We start from the raw sequence: 19,403 nt of genomic DNA, 5'->3' as shown, positions 1-19,403 counted from the left end.
ATCACATCTCCAGCGCGAGCTGGAGGGAGAACTGAAACTGTGGGAACAGTTTTCATGTGTAGGGGTGCATACTTCACAGTGGGCACACAACCTACATTTATTACATCTCCCGCACGAGCTGGGGGGAGAATTGGTACTGTGGTGGCAGTGCTTATGTGTAGGGGTGCATACTTCATAGTGGGCACACGCACTACATTCATTACCTCTCCAGCTTGAGCTGGAAGAGAGGTTAATACTGTGGGAACAGTGCTTGTGTATAGGTATGCATACTTTATCGTGGGCACAAAACAATCTTGGATCGGGGTCCCCGTCTCTCAGGGAACTGCTGGCGCTTTGCAGAGCGAGAGCGGTGACGGAGTCCAGAAAAGCTGCTCTATCTGCGTCCTTCATGTCAGTTAAATTAAGCCATAGGTGCTGCTCAAGCACCATCAAGCTGGCCATGCTTCGTCCAATCGCCTGGGCTGTCGACTCTGTGGCTCGCAGGGCCAGGTCTGGTGAAGACCACTCGAGCAAAGGCTCAACGGGCGAAGACCACTCGAGCCCGAGGTTTTCAATGGCCTTGGTGAGCACGCGGAGAAGCTCTGCATCAATGCTCGTTCTCGTGCTGGCTTGTGTTGACGGACCGGGGCCTGAAACGGAGCCCACCGACTCGTCGCATTCGGATGCAGCGATGGAAAGGCTGTCACCCTTCTCGTCCTCCTCGTCCGATGCCCCAAAAGAGATGAGACCTGCCGCTTACAGAGAGGGGCGCTGGTCCGCCTGTGTAAACTGGACCGGTGAAGGAGTTTCTCTGTGAGAGAGCGAGGCACGCGGGGACTGGGTCGGCGTGTGTTCGCTCGCATCCATCCGCTCTGGCATCCTTTGTGAATGGCGCTTCTTTTTGTGCGGCTCAAGCAAAGGGAGAGAGGCAAGAAGTGCGGGGTCGTCGTCGGCGAAAACAGCCAGTCGAGCCCGCAGGTTGGGAGATCCATCAAGTCGCACTCAAGGCAGCCGTCCTTGGCGAGTGCAGCTTCCGCATGGTCACGGCCCAGACAGGAAGTACAGAGATTGTGACGGTCCCCACCGAAGAGAGGGCCTCGGCACGAGGCGCAGGCTGTGCGAGGCATTTGAAGCAACGCCTCGGAAAGGCTTGTTCCGCTGAAAGCTTGTCAACGGCGGCGAAGGCTTCCATCCAGAGATCAGCGAAGTGGAGTGTTCGCTGAAGGAAATAAAATCTGAGTTCCTTGGCAAAGAATGGGTGCTTATATAGCCATAAGTCACGCCCATTGTGTATGCTTTGCAGCTGCACTGCGTTTAAAAAAATTGGCTTCAATATTCTCGAGAAAAGGATTTTTCCCATAGCGTAAGCTATCTTTACGCAATACGAGAGACCTCTCGAAAGAGAACAATGGCACTGACCTATTTTAATATCAGTGCAAGTTGCTTTCAGTTAAAACAGCTCAAACATGCATTTTAGCCTGGGACTAGTTTAAGCCTTGTCTGTGAAACCGAGCAATAGATAGGTACCCTATATCTTCTGCCTGAGGGAAGAGCTAAGTATTTTTCCGGCTTTTCTAACCACATTTGAAGTTGTGATGTTTTGCGATTTCTCTGAGCATTGCACGGTCTGACTTTGGGGTGAATTTGCTGGGACGTCCACTACTGCGAAGATTGGCAACTGTCTTGAATGTTTTCCACTTGTAAATAATCTTCCTTACAGTAGAATAATGGACTTGTTGGAAATATAACCCTTCTCAGATTGATGACAGCAATAACCCACATAGCAACACTGTGACATCCTAGATCTGGCCCACATCTGGCACATACGGAAAGATGGTCTGGCCCACATGCAGCATGGAATGACGGCCCTTGGGTGGTCCACTCCTGTTTGCCAGATCTGGGCCACAAGCATGCCATAGCAATGCCACATGTCAGCCAAGAGCAAATAAATAAACCAGAACTGGACCTTATCTGAGCTACAAAATCTGTGTAGGCTATATTAAATATGGAGTCATTTCAGCCTTAATAAGCCTGTTAACAGGCAGAATCACTGAAGGAAAGAAGAGAACAGAAAAAGAGATGAGCAGAAACACAATAACTACATCTGACTTCAGCCACAGCCTTAGATGAAATCAAAAGAAGACATTAAATCTCTCAAGATCTCAGCAGAGGATTAAACAACTCCATACACAGCATTACCAGCTTCACTTACTAACCAGACTGACTTTATTTCTGTCAGACGTCTACAAAATGTTTTATTGAGAATTAACAGGGGTTTAACTCTAATGTGTTTCATTTGAAGTCACCATAACAGTGATTAGTGTTTCCATTAGTTGGGCTCTTAACTCTTATTATAGCTTTTGTCTTTTTTGGCTGCTGTGACAGTGTGTTTGTCAAACACATTTGCAGTAGCAAAGAAAGCTAAATTAAACAATAGCAGGTGATGATGGTTACCTGTTGATGGTTTATAATCATCATGAAATAGACTGATTCACTGATTTATTTTTATTCTAACAATTGTGTTGTACCATTAATATATTCACATCACAAAACCTGTGTTACTGCAGCATGAGATCCAGCAGTATTATAAAAATCAGTTCGAAGATTTTAACAAATATGAGCACAAAAAGTTAATCTACGATGACACACACAGATATCAATCAGCACATCACATACATAGCAACTCAACTGCTTGATTGTTTATATCATCCTTAAATATAAACTATCCTATCGCTCAGCTCAAAACCGCTAAATGTGGACACTTAGGCATTAAGATATTATAAACATTATCATCTTGGATTTCTGTAAATCTGTTTTGAATTCTTGTGTATTGTGAAAAGCACTATAAAAATTAAATTATGAGAACATTATTTCATGACAAGGCAGATTGGCTGATGGCACCAGTACAGTACATGCACAGTGCCAAGCCATGAGCTATGACGTGAACAGGCAGCCATTTTGTGCTTTCAAGAGCCCTCCAAAAATCACTGTCAAAACATCTACTAAACTGTAATGAAAATTTGCAATCTAACAAAATAAATGCATGCAAATACATAAATGAACATAAAAATATATAAATAAATGTCAGAACACAGCAGCAGCTATTGAATGATTGTCAATGGAGAAACACGCTTTTTGGTCCTGATAATGTACACAGTAACAAATTGCTGTAAAATTTACAGCAATTTACTGCCAATTTTGGTTGCCAGTAAGCCTGTAAATTTTACAAGATTGACGTAAATCATAAACTACAATTATACTGTAAAATTATACAGCACACCTGTAAAAGCAGCAAAACTAGAGCAGTTGTGAATTTACAGTTCTTTAATGTAATCTTTACAGTATGTTACTGTTATTACGGCAACTACCATGCTAACCAGCAAAATCTTGACCCATTTGCCCCGCTTTTGAAATTGTCAGATTCAAAGTTTATGGCTCAGGTTCTCTGCTGCTTTTTTTCAGGTTCTTGAGGACAATGATTATGGCCGCGCGGTGGACTGGTGGGGGTTGGGTGTGGTCATGTACGAGATGATGTGCGGCCGGTTGCCCTTCTACAACCAGGATCATGAGAAGCTCTTTGAATTAATCCTCATGGATGAGATCCGTTTCCCTCGTACACTTGGGCCCGAGGCAAAATCATTGCTCTCAGGACTGCTTCAGAAAGACCCGAAACAGCGGTGAGAGACCTCTGAATGTTGTCAAGTAATCACTCTTAGTGTTGTATGGTCCACTGTTTTAAGAATTCATGTTATATGAAGGATGTGTTTCTCTCAATTAATTGATTCATAACATCACCTGGAAGGTCTGTGAGTGTTTTAGTAGATTCTTATTTCTTTGAATTGTTGCGTTTTACATGCAACCCTGAATAGGGTAAAATAATAATAATAATAATAATAATAATAATAATAATAATAATAATAATAATAATATATATATATATATATATATATATATATATATATATATATATATATATATATATATATATATATATACATATTTATATACATATACAGTGAGGAAAATAAGTATTTGAACACCCTGCTATTTTGCAAGTTCTCCCACTTAGAAATCATGGAGGGGTCTGAAATTGTCATCGTAGGTGCATGTCCACTGTGAGAGACATAATCAAAAAAAAAAAAAAAATCCAGAAATCACAATGTATGATTTTTTAACTATTTATTTGTATGATACAGCTGCAAATAAGTATTTGAACACCTGAGAAAATCAATGTTAATATTTGGTACAGTAGCCTTTGTTTGCAATTACAGAGGTCAAACGTTTCCTGTAGTTTTTCACCAGGTTTGCACACACTGCAGGAGGGATTTTGGCCCACTCCTCCACACAGATCTTCTCTAGATCAGTCAGGTTTCTGGGCTGTCGCTGAGAAACACGGAGTTTGAGCTCCCTCCAAAGATTCTCTATTGGGTTTAGGTCTGGAGACTGGCTAGGCCACGCCAGAACCTTGATATGCTTCTTACAGAGCCACTCCTTGGTTATCCTGGCTGTGTGCTTCGGGTCATTGTCATGTTGGAAGACCCAGCCTCGACCCATCTTCAATGCTCTAACTGAGGGAAGGAGGTTGTTCCCCAAAATCTCGCAATACATGGCCCCGGTCATCCTCACCTTAATACAGTGCAGTCGCCCTGTCCCATGTGCAGAAAAACACCCCCAAAGCATAATGCTACCACCCCCATGCTTCACAGTAGGGATGGTGTTCTTGGGATGGTACTCATCATTCTTCTTCCTCCAAACTCGTTTAGTGGAATTATGACCAAAAAGTTCTATTTTGGTCTCATCTGACCACATGACTTTCTCCCATGACTCCTCTGGATCATCCAAATGGTCATTGGCAAACTTAAGACGGGCCTTGACATGTGCTGGTTTAAGCAGGGGAACCTTCCGTGCCATGCATGATTTCAAACCATGACGTCTTAGTGTATTACCAACAGTAACCTTGGAAACGGTGGTCCCAGCTCTTTTCAGGTCATTGACCAGCTCCTCCCGTGCAGTTCTGGGCTGATTTCTCACCTTTCTTAGGATCATTGAGACCCCACGAGGTGAGATCTTGCATGGAGCCCCAGTCCGAGGGAGATTGACAGTCATGTTTAGCTTCTTCCATTTTCTAATGATTGCTCCAACAGTGGACATTTTTTCACCAAGCTGCTTGGCAATTTCCCCGTAGCCCTTTCCAGCCTTGTGGAGGTGTACAATTTTGTCTCTAGTGTCTTTGGACAGCTCTTTGGTCTTGGCCATGTTAGTAGTTGGATTCTTACTGATTGTATAGGGTGGACAGGTGTCTTTATGCAGCTAACAACCTCAAACAGGTGTATCTAATTTAGGATAATAAATGGAGTGGAGGTGGACATTTTAAAGGCAGATTAACAGGTCTTTGAGGGTCAGAATTCTAGCTGATAGACAGGTGTTCAAATATTTATTTGCAGCTGTATCATACAAATAAATAGTTAAAAAATCTTATATTGTGATTTCTGGATTTTTTTTTTTTGGATTATGTCTTTCACAGTGGACATGCACGTACGATGACAATTTCAGACCCCTCCATGATTTCCAAGTGGGAGAACTTGCAAAATAGCAGGGTGTTCAAATACTTATTTTCCTCACTGTATATATATATTAGCCTTTGGAAATGTATGGTTTTACGTATCAGAAGAACATAATAAAAATCATCTGGTCGTTGGCAGGTCTTAAACGAACAACAACAAATGACATAGTACACCGTGTCATTATTCATTTAACAAAAATAAATCCAAAATGGAAAAGCCATGGGTGACAAACCAAGTACACCCTGTGATTCAATTGTTTAAGCCACTTTTAACAGCAATAAGTTGAAGGAATGATTTTCTGTATAACAGTATCAGTCTATCGCATCGTTCTGGAGGAATTTTGTCCCGTTATTCTTTATAACGTTTCTTCAGTTCATTGAGGTTTGAGGGCATTTGTTTATGCACAGCTCTCTAAAGGTCGCGGCACACCATTTCAGTCGGGTTGAGGTCTGGACTTTGACTGGGCCACTGCAACACTTGATTCTGTTCTTTTTCAGCCATTCTGTTGTAGATTTGCTGGTGTGCTTGTGATAATGTTCCTGTTGCATGACCCAAACCCAGCCAAGCTTTAGCTGTCAGACAGATGACCTCACACTTGACTCTAGAATACTTTGGTATACAGAGGAGTTCATGGTCAACTCAATGACTGCAATGTGCCCAGCAGGTCCTATGGCTGCAAAACAAGCCCAAAATCATCAACCCTCCATCAGCGTTGTGGACAGCTGGTATGAGGTGTTTGTGCTGATATGCTGATATTGGGGTGAATTTGCTGGGACAGTCCACTTCTGGGAAGATTGGCAACTGTCTTGAATGTTTTCCACCTGTAAAGCTTCCTTACCGTAGAATAATAGAATTAAAATTGTTGGAAAATGCCCATTCTCAGATTGATGACAGTAATAATTGCTTCTCTAAGATCACTGCTGATGTCTTTCCTCCTTGGCATTGTTAACACACACCTGAATGCTTCAGACCAGCAAACTATCAAAAACATCTCCTTTTTTTTAAGAGGTGATCACACTTGCTGATGACCAATTAATCGGGCATTTGATTAGCAGCGCCAGACTCATACCGTATTGTTCCGAATCTATAAGAAGACCCTGAATATAAGAAGACCCCCATTTTCAAGATGAACCTTTTGGAAAAAGACTTTTTGAAGACCAAATCTTGTCTTTTTAAAGAAAATACTTTATTTCAAAATAATTTTCATATTGCATGCTTTTCATATTACATTTTAGTATTTTTGTATTTGAAGTATGGTAAATACTGGTAAAATGTACCAACAACAATCACATTCAACACTTTATGGCATACCATAAAAATAAACTGAAGTCCTCATTTAGTAGATTTCAGACAGCAGTTTCTCCCTAAAGTCGGAGGGTAAGCACTAATCCATTACACGCGTCGAGGATATTGACAGACAAGACTACATTGCTGAAATAAGAAATGATGGGCCTCGCTGGTGGGTAAGTTCAGCTCTTTGGCGATTTCCAGTGCCTTCTGCTGGATGACGACTGTGGTTATGGGCAACCCCTCATTTCTTTTTTCAGCTACGTACTGACACACTTGCCTGTCAGTTTCTTTGAAGTGGCCGCGTTTAGCACCGCATTCTGCTGTCTTTCTGGGCTCGCCATCTTCTAATATTACAATCTGACACACCGTATTTCTTGACTGCTTCATGATAGTTGTTTAACTCCGCTGCATTTAACAGTCCTCGGGTTTTTCACGTATTTGGTGCTCCCTATTGTTGCGGCTGTATTATTGACATGTAGAAGTTTAGACGCCGAATATAAAACGACCCCATTTTTCCAGATGTATTTCCAAGAAAAAAACCTTATATTATATTAAAAAATCTTATATTTGGAACAATACAGTAATTCCTATGTAAGCAATAAGGATGTACTTAATTTTTCACCCATTTCTTTTCCATTTTGGCCTAGTTTTTGTTAAATAAATATGAGTGTAATATGGAGGTTAAGGAGAAACTGCTGTTTTTTCAGCGCTACGTGATTGGTCTAAAGTAAAATATATTACACCGCATTCATCTGAGGTTGTATTTACCTAATTTTAAGACCTGCCAAGGACCAGATGATTTTTTATTATGTCTTGAGACATAAAACCATATACTTTAATAGGGTATCCTTTCCTTTTCAAGTCAAGTCAAGTCACCTTCATTTATATAGCGCTTGTAACAATATGGATTTACAGAGATAATAGGAAATTACCGTAACAGATTGTTTAGGCTTTACAACAGCTCTAGGATAAAGTTATTGTCCAGCTAAAGTTAGTTTTGATTGATTCACTTCCGTTGCAAAGATCATTAGTTATAAACTTAGGGGCTGCTAACACAACACCGTTCTAACAGGAAAACCCTTAACGCGCTCCGGCCGCCCATCCACACAAAACAGTGCCTGGTGTCTCGAGAACGCACTCCCTGAAATAGGTTCAAAGATGCAAACGATTATCCGTTATCTCTGCGCAAACCTCAAAAACGCAAACCTGCGAAAACGCAGACGTCACACACATGCGCATTACGTGTTCAGTCCAAAGGAATGCGTGTCTGAATATATATGTGCGCAGGCGTGTAGTCCTTCTTTACAAATCAACCCTCAATAAACTACTTGTCTGGCCTTAAAAATGTATAATACAGAAATTTTTTGTCGCGTCTGCGTAGCCACGTGAACCACTATTATCCCGACAACATTTTATCTGTACTGAGGTAAAGGGAAGAGAAGGAGGCCGTCACAGGGGAGAGACTGATTGACACTTCAGGACTGCTTTGTCATCGTGTCCAAGCGCAGGTCCTTCATCAGATCTAGATACGGCCTGGATCCGGCGGACTGTGGTAAACCTCGGACAAACAGAGAGACTAATATTAGCGTAGACGCCATCCTTCTTATGATGTAACAAGTACATCAGGATTTATGGGAAGTGTTCCCAGTTCCAGCTGACCTAATCTATGCAGCCTAACATTGAATTAAAGAAGAAGAGATGTGTTTTTTGTCTAGATTTGAACTGACAGAGTGTGTCTGCTTCCCGGACAATGTTAGGAGGATTGTTCCAAAGTTTTGGTGCTAAATAGGAGAAGGATCTACTGCCAGCAGTTGATTTTGATATTCTAGGTATTATCAACTGGCCGGAATTTTGAGATTGCAATAGACGTGAAGGACTATAATGTGTTAAGAGCTTGCTTAAGTACTGGGGAGCTAAACCATTAAATGCTTTGTAAGTGATCAGCAATATTTTAAAATGTATACGATGTTTAATAGGGAGCCAATGCAGTGTTGACAGAACCGGGCTAATATGGTCATACTTCCTGGTTCTAGTAAGACCTCTAGCTGCTGCGCAGGGCCAGACTGGGACACAATTTCAGGCCGGGAAATCCTACACCCATCCAGGCCATCCTATGCACCCAAATAAAATTTAGAAACACGGACAACCCTATTTTTTCCTAAATTACATTTATTGGTCTAAATCCTTAGGCTGGGGCTGTGTAAAATAATTAAAGTTTTCTCTTGAACGGTATCCTCACTTCCCTTTTCCTTCTCTTCATTTACCCTAATATCTCTATGTCTCTCCCTTCCACCAGTATCATCAGCCTCATACACTAAGTAAAGTGGAGTACTAGTGTTACAAACAGAACTGTCTCCACCTTGGTGCAAAACAACCGCCTAATTGTAATTTGTTTGCCCTAAATCTACATTTATTTTAGTAAAAAATCAAAGTATTATATGTATGACAAAATGTTGGTGTTTTTATCTTAAAATTACTTAAATATCCAACATTTAGCAACACTATATTATAATTATATTATATTATAATTACTGAAAAAAAATATAATCTTATTTTGCTTCTACGTGTGTAACGAGGACGCTGAGGCTGAGTGAGAATCCATGTGCGGAAGTTTATGTAAGACAGTTTCCACAAACAAATACTTGGTCAAAACCAAGGTAGCAGTCAGATCTTTCAACATACAAAGGGGAATTCCAAAAGGCAAGAGTGAGTAGGCAGGCAATAGGTCCAAGCAAAAACATCAGTCCGATCAGGCAACCAAAACAAAGGGGATAATCCAGAAACTCAAGAAACAGAGAACCAGTGTGGTGGCCAGAAGGAAACAGTCCATCACAATGCAGCACAGTCACCTGCAGCACCATGGAGAGCACCATCAAGAGGGCACAAGGTCTGGGTGAAACAGTGGTGTTCAGGACCAAGGACAGCTCTAACACAGGTGTGCAACATTCCCCTCTGACAGGCAGCCTCAGCTGCAGGCTGTTGGTCCCAATTAGGAATCACATAAAAGTGAACAAAGAAGCCACAGTAGAGAGGGAAGCAGGGGAAGAGGACAGACACAGTGTTGGATGCATTCAAGCCCAGCCAGCCCAACTACCCTCTTGAAGATAGAGGCTTAATTGACGGTGTGAGTAAAGTGAATCTCCTTAACTAATCGTACACCTCCTCTGCCTCTTTTCCAGAAGTAAATCGATGCAAAAGGAGCAACCTGAGAAAGAAGTACCTAAGTTCAAGTTTTCTCCCCTTTATCCTTAACCCTGCTTTATGACAAATAAAGAACTTTAAGTTTTGCTCCAATGAAGTTCGGCCTGGTGAATGATTTACTGTGAATTCCAGAGCTAACCCTCTCAGACTTGTGTGTGAAGTTTACAGATGGTGGAGAATGCGGGCATGAGTTGAGCCTCGCCTGGGATTCAGACAGTGAAGAGAAACACTAAGAAAATAGAAGAAGCCCTGACCGCCAGTCCTACAAGCCCCAAACTTCAACAAACCGTTTGTTCTACAAACAGATGCCTCTGAAGTAGGGGTTGGAGCAGTACTGTCTCAGTTGCAGGATGGCATGGAACACCCCGTCATGTTTATTAGCCGTAAGTTGCTGCCCCATGAGAAGAATTATGCCACAATCGAAAAAGAGTGTCTTGCTGTAAAATGGGCGATTGAAAAATTGAGGTATTATCTGTTGGGTCGAAAATTTGTTTTAATAACTGATCATGCTCCCCTAAAATGGATGTCTCAAAACAAAGGGAAAAATGAAAGAATCACTCGCTGGTTTCTTCAGTTGCAGGACTTCCAGTTTAAAGTAGAACACCGGGCTGGGAGTTCTCATGCGAATGCTGATGCCATGTCCAGGAGGCATGACTGCTCTTGGGCGTGCGCTCCAAATAGGAGTTTGGAGCTGGAAAAGGGGGTATGTGGTGGCCAGAAGGAAACAGTCCATCACAATGCAGCACAGTCACCTGCAGCACCATGGAGAGCACCATCAAGAGGGCACAAGGTCTGGGTGAAACAGTGGTGTTCAGGACCAAGGACAGCTCTAACACAGGATTGCAACATTCCCCTCTGACAGGCAGCCTCAGCTGCAGGCTGTTGGTCCCAATTAGGAATCACATAAAAGTGAACAAAGAAGCCACAGTAGAGAGGGAAGCAGGGGAAGAGGACAGACACAGTGTTGGATGCATTAAAGCCCAGCCAGCCCAACTACCCTCTTGAAGATAGAGGCTTAATTGACGGTGTGAGTAAAGTGAATCTCCTTAACTAATCGTACACCTCCTCTGCCTCTTTTCCAGAAGTAAATCGATGCAAAAAGGAGCAACCTGAGAAAGAAGAAGTACCTAAGTTCACGTTTTCTCCCCTTTATCCTTAACCCTGCTTTATGACAAATAAAGAACTTTAAGTTTTGCTCCAATGAAGTTCGGCCTGGTGAATGATTTACTGTGAATTCCAGAGCTAACCCTCTCAGACTTGTGTGTGAAGTTTACAGATGGTGGAGAATGCGGGCATGAGTTGAGCCTCGCCTGGGATTCAGACAGTGAAGAGAAACACTAAGAAAATAGAAGAAGCCCTGACCGCCAGTCCTACAAGCCCCAAACTTCAACAAACCGTTTGTTCTACAAACAGATGCCTCTGAAGTAGGGGTTGGAGCAGTACTGTCTCAGTTGCAGGATGGCATGGAACACCCCGTCATGTTTATTAGCCGTAAGTTGCTGCCCCATGAGAAGAATTATGCCACAATCGAAAAAGAGTGTCTTGCTGTAAAATGGGCGATTGAAAAATTGAGGTATTATCTGTTGGGTCGAAAATTTGTTTTAATAACTGATCATGCTCCCCTAAAATGGATGTCTCAAAACAAAGGGAAAAATGAAAGAATCACTCGCTGGTTTCTTCAGTTGCAGGACTTCCAGTTTAAAGTAGAACACCGGGCTGGGAGTTCTCATGCGAATGCTGATGCCATGTCCAGGAGGCATGACTGCTCTTGGGCGTGCGCTCCAAATAGGAGTTTGGAGCTGGAAAAGGGGGTATGTGGTGGCCAGAAGGAAACAGTCCATCACAATGCAGCACAGTCACCTGCAGCACCATGGAGAGCACCATCAAGAGGGCACAAGGTCTGGGTGAAACAGTGGTGTTCAGGACCAAGGACAGCTCTAACACAGGATTGCAACATTCCCCTCTGACAGGCAGCCTCAGCTGCAGGCTGTTGGTCCCAATTAGGAATCACATAAAAGTGAACAAAGAAGCCACAGTAGAGAGGGAAGCAGGGGAAGAGGACAGACACAGTGTTGGATGCATTAAAGCCCAGCCAGCCCAACTACCCTCTTGAAGATAGAGGCTTAATTGACGGTGTGAGTAAAGTGAATCTCCTTAACTAATCGTACACCTCCTCTGCCTCTTTTCCAGAAGTAAATCGATGCAAAAAGGAGCAACCTGAGAAAGAAGAAGTACCTAAGTTCACGTTTTCTCCCCTTTATCCTTAACCCTGCTTTATGACAAATAAAGAACTTTAAGTTTTGCTCCAATGAAGTTCGGCCTGGTGAATGATTTACTGTGAATTCCAGAGCTAACCCTCTCAGCCTTGTGTGTGAAGTTTACACCAGGCAGAATCATACACAGTAGACAGGCAGGATAAACAGGAAATAACGCTCGGTTAGGCAGGTAAACTGGCAATACTTCGCAATGAGTACAATAATGGTCTCTGGTTAAATAGCAGTCAAACAGGAAATGAGTGCAGAAGAAGCAGAGGGAGTGGAACACAGTCAGTGTACTGTATGGATCCAAAATGTCCCGGGCAGCTACCCACGATCTCTCCTCAGGTCCATAGCCCTCCCAGTCCACCAGATATTGGAGTCGACCCTCTCTTCGTCGTGAGTCTAGTAACTCATTCACTTGATAAGCAGGAGTTCCATCAATGTCCAATGGAGGTGGTGGTTCTGGGGTCTCATGGCCAGGGTCAGCATTCGGGTGGACCGGTTTGAGGAGGGAGACATGGAAGGAGGGAGAGATTCGGTAGTTATCAGGAAGCTCCAATTGGTAAGTGACCTCATTAATTCTCTTAAGAATCTTAAAAGGGCCAACATACCTTGGACTGAGCTTCCTGCTTGGCAGCCGTAACTTGATGTTCTTTGTCGAGAGCCAGCCCCGTTGTCCTGGTTGGTAGGGAGGATGTGGGCGACGTCGTCTGTTGGCCTGGAACTCCTGTGTTCTCACGGCCCGCTGGAGACGTACGTGTGCACTGTCCCACACCCTCTCGCTACGTTGAATCCAGTCGTCCACTGCTGGGACTGAGGAAGGTTCGCCAGACCACGGGAACAAGGGAGGTTGGAACCCCAGGACGCACTGAAAGGGGGTCAGGCCAGTGGATGTGTGTGTGAGAGAGTTCTGAGTATATTCTGCCCAAGGTAGAAACTCAGACCATCGATGTTGCTCTCGACTGCAGTAGGTTCGTAGGTATCTGCCGATTTCTTGATTGAGGCGTTCAACTTGGCCGTTGGCTTGAGGATGATATCCTGACGTGAGACTAACGTTAATATCCAATTGTTTGCAGAAAGCTCTCCAGACGTGGAAAGTGAATTGTGTGCCCCGATCGCTGACAATATCTTCTGGGAGACCATATACTCTGAAGACATAGTGGAACAGGGCTTGGGCTGTTTCTATGGCGGTAGGTAGTCCCTTTAATGGGATTAGGCGACAGGATTTTGAGAAATGGTCTATAATGACTAGAATAGTGGTACAATTGTCGGAGGGAGGTAGATCAGTGACAAAGTGTATGGATAGGTGGGACCATGGGCGTTGTGGGATGGGTAGCGGTTGTAGGAGACCGGAGGGTAACTCTTTAGGGGTTTTGGACTGGGCACAGACTTGACAAGACTTTACATAAGCGGTGACCTCTTTGGCCATTGCAGGCCACCAAAATGAATTTTGTAGCAGATGAATAGTGCGAGAAATACCAGGGTGGCCTGCACTAATGGAAGTATGGATCCATTGCATGATACGTTGACGTAGACATAGTGGTACGTACTGTTTGTCATGAGGGCAGTGAGCAGGTGGTGGTTCACGTTGTTGTTCTTGTTGTAATTCCTCCATGATGTCCCAGGAAACTGGAGCGAGGATGACAGAGTAAGGAAGGATGGGTTCTGGGGTGAGATGTTCTGTGGGAAGGTCGTATCGTCTGGAGAGGGCATCTGCTTTACAGTTCTTACTGCCGGGCCGATAGGTTACTGTAAACTGGAAGCGAGTGAAGAATAGAGCCCAACGAGCTTGACGTGGGTTAAGACGTTTTGCACTATTGATATACATGATTTGAAATGGGTGGACCGCCCCCTCCAACCAATGTCGCCACTCCTCGATGGCTGCCTTCATGGATAGCAGTTCCTTGTTCCCCACATCATAATTCCGTTCAGCGGCGGTTAGTTTCCTTGAAAAGAATGCACATGGATGTAGTTTGCCTGGTTGACCGTGTCTCTGTGAGAGTACTGCCCCGATTCCACAGTCGGAGGCATCCACTTCTACTATAAAAGGTAAACTGTGGTCCGGGTGTTTCAGAATGGGGGCAGACGTGAATCTTTCCTTCAGGGTGATAAAGGCATTGGTGGCTTCTTTATTCCAGCTGAGCTTTGTGGGTTTACCTTTTAGAAGTGATGTTAGGGGGGACGCTATGGTGCTGTAGTTAAGGATGAAGCGTCTGTAGAAGTTTGCGAAGCCTAAGAATCTTTGTAATTCCTTGACTGCTGTGGGTTGGGGACATTCGGTGACTGCTTGAACCTTTAAATCATCCATCTTTGCTCCATGGTGACTTATGTGGTAGCCTAGAAACGAGGTTTGATTAACATGGAATTCACATTTTTCTGCTTTGACATAGAGCTGATTTTCGAGTAATCGAGAGAGGACTATTTTAACATGGTTGATATGCTCTGCCTCAGACTTGGAGTAGATGAGAATGTCATCAATATAGGCTACCACAAACTGGTTGAGAAGGTCCTTGAAGATTTCATTGATGAATGATTGGAAGATGGTGGGTGAGTTGGCCATCCCATATGGCATAACTTGGTACTCATAGTGCCCCCTGGTGGTCAGAAAAGCAGTTTTCCACTCATCGCCTTCCTTTATCCTAATTAAGTTGTAGGCACTTCTTAAGTCCAGTTTAGTGAAAATGGTGGCTTCCTGCAGCTGTTCTAGGGCAGAGGGTACTAAAGGAAGGGGATAACGAAATTTGACAGTCACATTATTTAGTCCTCTGTAATCGATGCAGGGTCTTAGTCCTCCATCTTTCTTTTCAACAAAGAAGAATCCTGCAGCTGCTGGCGATGTAGATGGACGAATAAAACCTGAGTTCAGAGCCTCTTCAATATACTCTTCCATTGCTTGACTTTCGGTTCGGGAGAGAGGGTAAACTTTGCTTTTGGGAGGCATGGCATTGGGAAGCAGATCGATAGCACAGTCCCAGGGTCTGTGTGGTGGTAGCTGTGCGGCCTTGGTTTTGCTAAAGACTTCAGAAAGATTGTAATAATAGACGGGGATGTTCACAGTCTTGAGGGTATCTGGACTTTCAATGCTGGTTGTGAGACATGGTTGGGGTTTAGTGGGAAGGCAGTGATTTAGACAAAATGTGGACCAATGAGTCAACTCACCATGATACCAGGAAATGTCAGGATCGTGAATAGATAGCCAGGGATGTCCCAGGATGATCTCGAATTTGGGAGAGTCAACAATATACAGTGTGATAGATTCTTGATGCAGCAAACCGACATTAAGTGTGAGAGTTTTTGTTTGATGAGTGATCCCCTCTCCAATGAGTGTGTCATCGATGGCCTTGATTTTGATAGGTGGGGTGCATGGTTGAATGGGGATGTTATACTTTGTGACAATGTCCTTATTAATCAGATTCAGAGCGGCTCCAGAGTCAATCATCGCTGTTAATTCAAGAGACAATGTGTCAGTCCTGAGAGTAATAGGTAAGGTAAATGATTTGTTACTGAGTAAGGAGAAATGTTCAATATTTACCCTGGGAACAGCTTGGGATTTGTGTGGACATCCTAGACTGCGATGGCCTGCTTCAGCACAGTAAAAGCATAACTGATGTTGAAGACGCCTCTCCCTTTCCCCTTCAGAAAGTCGGGAGACGTTGAGTTGCATAGGTTCGTCGTGAGGGCGTGCCTCGATCGTGACTGGAATCTGTGAACTGCTCTGATTTCCCCTGTTGCCCTTGCGTTTCGGAGCCTGTCTCATGAGGTTATCAATTTTAATGGCAAGAGTGACAAATTCAGAAAAGGAGGAATTCTCTCCTTTACAAGCTAGTTCAGTTTGCAGTTGAGTGTTGAGACTACGATGAAACATGGCTTTTAAAGCGATATCATTCCAACCACTCTGTGCAGCAAGTGTTCTGAATTCAATAGCGTATTCAGCAGCGGTGCGGTTACCTTGTGTGATGTTAATGATTTGTGTTGACACATCTTTGCCTCCGGCGGTGTATTCAAACACTTCACGGAGTTGCTGGATGAAATAATCCACTGAATATCTGAACCGTGAATCAGAGTCCCAAACTGCTGCAGCCCAGTCGATAGCTCTCCCCGTTAACAGCGTCATTAAGAACGTTCTGTAACGATGACGCTGAGGCTGAGTGAGAATCCATGTGCGGAAGTTTATTAAAGACAGTTTCCACAAACAAATACGATAAGGCAGGCAGAGGGTCAAAACCAAGGTAGCAGTCAGATCTTTCAACATACAAAGGGGAATTCCAAAAGGCAAGAGTGAGTAGGCAGGCAATAGGTCCAAGCAAAAACATCAGTCCAATCAGACAACCAAAACAAAGGGGATAATCCAGAAACTCAAGAAACAGAGAACCAGGCAGAATCATACACAGTAGACAGGCAGGATAAACAGGAAATAACGCTCGGTAAGGCAGGTAAACTGGCAATACTTCGCAATGAGTACAAGAATGGTCTCTGGTTAAATAGCAGTCAAACAGGAAATGAGTGCAGAAGAAGCAGAGGGAGTGGAACACAGTCAGTATTCAGGTGAGGGCTCCCTCTGCTGGTTTGGCATTACAACGTGTCATCTCACTCCCTGGCTGAATGTGTGATCATTGCACCACAGCTAGTGCTAGGTTGACTGTCTCCAAAAAAAAAAAAGGAAAGGAAAGTTTTAAACCGAACAAATGGGCAGACATAATTTTCTAAATTGTCTAATAAAATGTTATTGCATTATTTTTTGTTGATGTCTGCACTCCCTGCTCCCAGTACCACATAAATGTTAATATTTGTCTGCTAAATTACTAATGTAACTTTACACTAAATAATATTAATCTCCTTTAGCATACAGTATTTTGAGTGACGATAGTAATAGGGGCGCTACCGCTTACATTTGCTAACATTTCAATACTAAGTTAACGAAGAAAAAAGTACAGTATTTACAGATGAAACTGACCTGCACTTGAAGCCCTGACAGGTCATTCATTTTGCAACATTTTGATGCTTGTTCTCTGAGTGCTTTCTTTTTCGTTGTCCTTTCCCTCTCTGCTCCACCTGGCCATTTTCTCTCCATCATCGGGTGAAGCTCGCATTTTCTGTTTAACCATTTGGCTGAGGCTTAAAGTAGCCTTGCCAGGCAAGACTAACAGATTCATGATTTTATTTTATAATAATAATTTTATTGAATAACGAATTTGAAAATGATCACTGGTAAAGGTAGCCTAGAAATCTAGACGCACCCTAGCGGCAGCAAAATGTATTTTGCAGCCAGGGCAGTCTAGCAACTCTCCATTGTCTTTCGAGCTGCAAAAACCTAAATTGGGTCAGGCCAATCACGTCGTCTATAGAGTAGGCGGGGCGGGCTTAACATAATGACGACAGAGTTGCGACGGTTACCTGCCACTTGAAAACAAAGAATGACAACTGCTGCTGTAGAACAGTCTGTCGAATCGGCTTTGTCCGTGACTCTGGAGGACTCTATCGACTAACGTTAGCTCCGCTGTTGGGAAAACGCTCTGGTTGGTTGAAGCGCTGTCCTATTGCGTGCAGAGGGAATTTGAAAGACAGCCGTTTATCCCACCCCTCGGATTGAGCCGTGTCTATGGTGAGTTGCCAGACCCAACATCTTGATGTAGGTCTGGCTTGCCAGGCTATGGTAAAGGTAGTAGTATAAAAAAAAAAAAAAAACGCTGGCTGGCAGCAGGCCAAATTAGTCGCCAGGCCACCGGGAATTCTCCCGGTGCTCCTGATGGCCAGTCCGGGCTAGCTGCTGCGTTTTGGACCAGCTGTAGTTTGTTTATTAAGTGTGCAGTGCAACCACCCATAATAGCATTACAATAATCTAGCCTTGATGTCATGAACGCATGAACTAATTGCTCTGCATTTTTCATTGAGAGCATATGACGTAATTTAGATATATTTTTAAGATGAAAAAATGAGGTTTTACAGATACTAGACACGTGACTTTCAAATGAAAGATTGGTATCAAAGAGCAAACCCAGGTTCCTAACCGACGACGAAGACTTGATAGAGCAGCCATCAAGTGTTAGACAGTATTCTAGGATATTACGTGAGGAAGTTTTTTGTCCAATAATTAGATTGCTAGTCATCCAGTTTTTTATATCAGCTATGCATTCCGTTAATTTTATGAATTGGTAAGTTTCGTCAGGGTGTGAAGAAATATAGAGCTGCATATCATCAGCATAACAGTGAAAACTAATGCCATGCTTCCTAATTATATCTCCCAAGGGTAGCATGTACAGAGTGAACAGCAACGGTCCTAGTACTGAGCCTTGTGGTACGCGATACTGAACTTGTGATCGATAAGACATCTCTTCATTTACTGCTACAAACTGATAATGGTCAGATAAATATGATTTAAACCATGCTAATGCAATTCCACTAATGCCAACATAATTTTCGAGTCTATTTAAAAGAATGTTGTGGTCGATAGTGTCAAATGCAGCTCTAAGATCAAGTAACACTAATAGAGAGATACAACCACGATGGGATGATAAGAGCAAATCATTTGTGACTAATGAGAGCTGTCTCAGTACTATGGTACGGTCTAAATCCGGATTGAAAATCCTTGCAGATATAATTTCTTTATAAAAAGGAACATAGTTGTGAAGATACTGCCTTTTCTAGTATCTTTGACAGAAAAGGTAGATTCGAAATCGGCCTGTAATTTACTAATTCTGTAGGATCAAGTTGTGTTTTTTTAACAAGCTGTTTAATCATAGCCAGCTTAAAGGTTTTTGGTACATATCCTAATGACAAAGATGAATTAATGATATTAAGAAGAGGAACTATGACCCCTGGAAGCATCTTTTGTCAGTAGCTTAGTCGGTATAGGGTCTAACATACATGTTGTCGATTTAGATGATTTAAGGAGTTTAGAAAATTCTTCCTCTCCTATAGTAATGAATGAATCGAATTTTTCACTCCCTGATGCGATACTGTAGTAGACGGTTGCATAGTTATAATTTTCTCCCTGATATTATCAATCTTATAAGTGAAGAAGTTCATAAAGTCATTACTGCTGTGCTTCTTGGAAACTTCTGGGCTTGAGGCTTTATTTTTCGTTAGTTAAACCACTGTTTCAAATAAATAC

General features: G+C 43.0%; 1 protein-coding gene across 2 annotated transcripts in view; it reads left to right on the top strand.

Moving 5' to 3' along the window:
* Nucleotides 1-19,403, top strand: part of LOC308698907 (RAC-alpha serine/threonine-protein kinase) — a 79,615-nt gene that overhangs the window by 33,512 nt on the left and 26,700 nt on the right. Inside the window, exons 11-12 of one of the 2 annotated variants that reach the window (XM_081379378.1) lie at nucleotides 3,442-3,656; nucleotides 11,117-11,233. In XM_081379378.1, coding sequence (XP_081235504.1) covers nucleotides 3,442-3,656; nucleotides 11,117-11,147 — 246 coding nt within the window. In that variant the 3' untranslated portion in view covers nucleotides 11,148-11,233. Of the gene's footprint in view, nucleotides 1-3,441; nucleotides 3,657-11,116; nucleotides 11,234-19,403 lie in introns of those variants that run through there. The other variant, XM_081379377.1, reaches the window with a different exon arrangement.

Source organism: Scardinius erythrophthalmus (genome assembly GCF_964197995.2).
Source record: "Scardinius erythrophthalmus genome assembly, chromosome: 11".
NCBI classification, from domain to species: domain Eukaryota; kingdom Metazoa; phylum Chordata; class Actinopteri; order Cypriniformes; family Leuciscidae; genus Scardinius; species Scardinius erythrophthalmus.
Note: the sequence above shows the minus strand (reverse complement) of the source record. Positions and strands in the feature narration are given on the sequence as shown.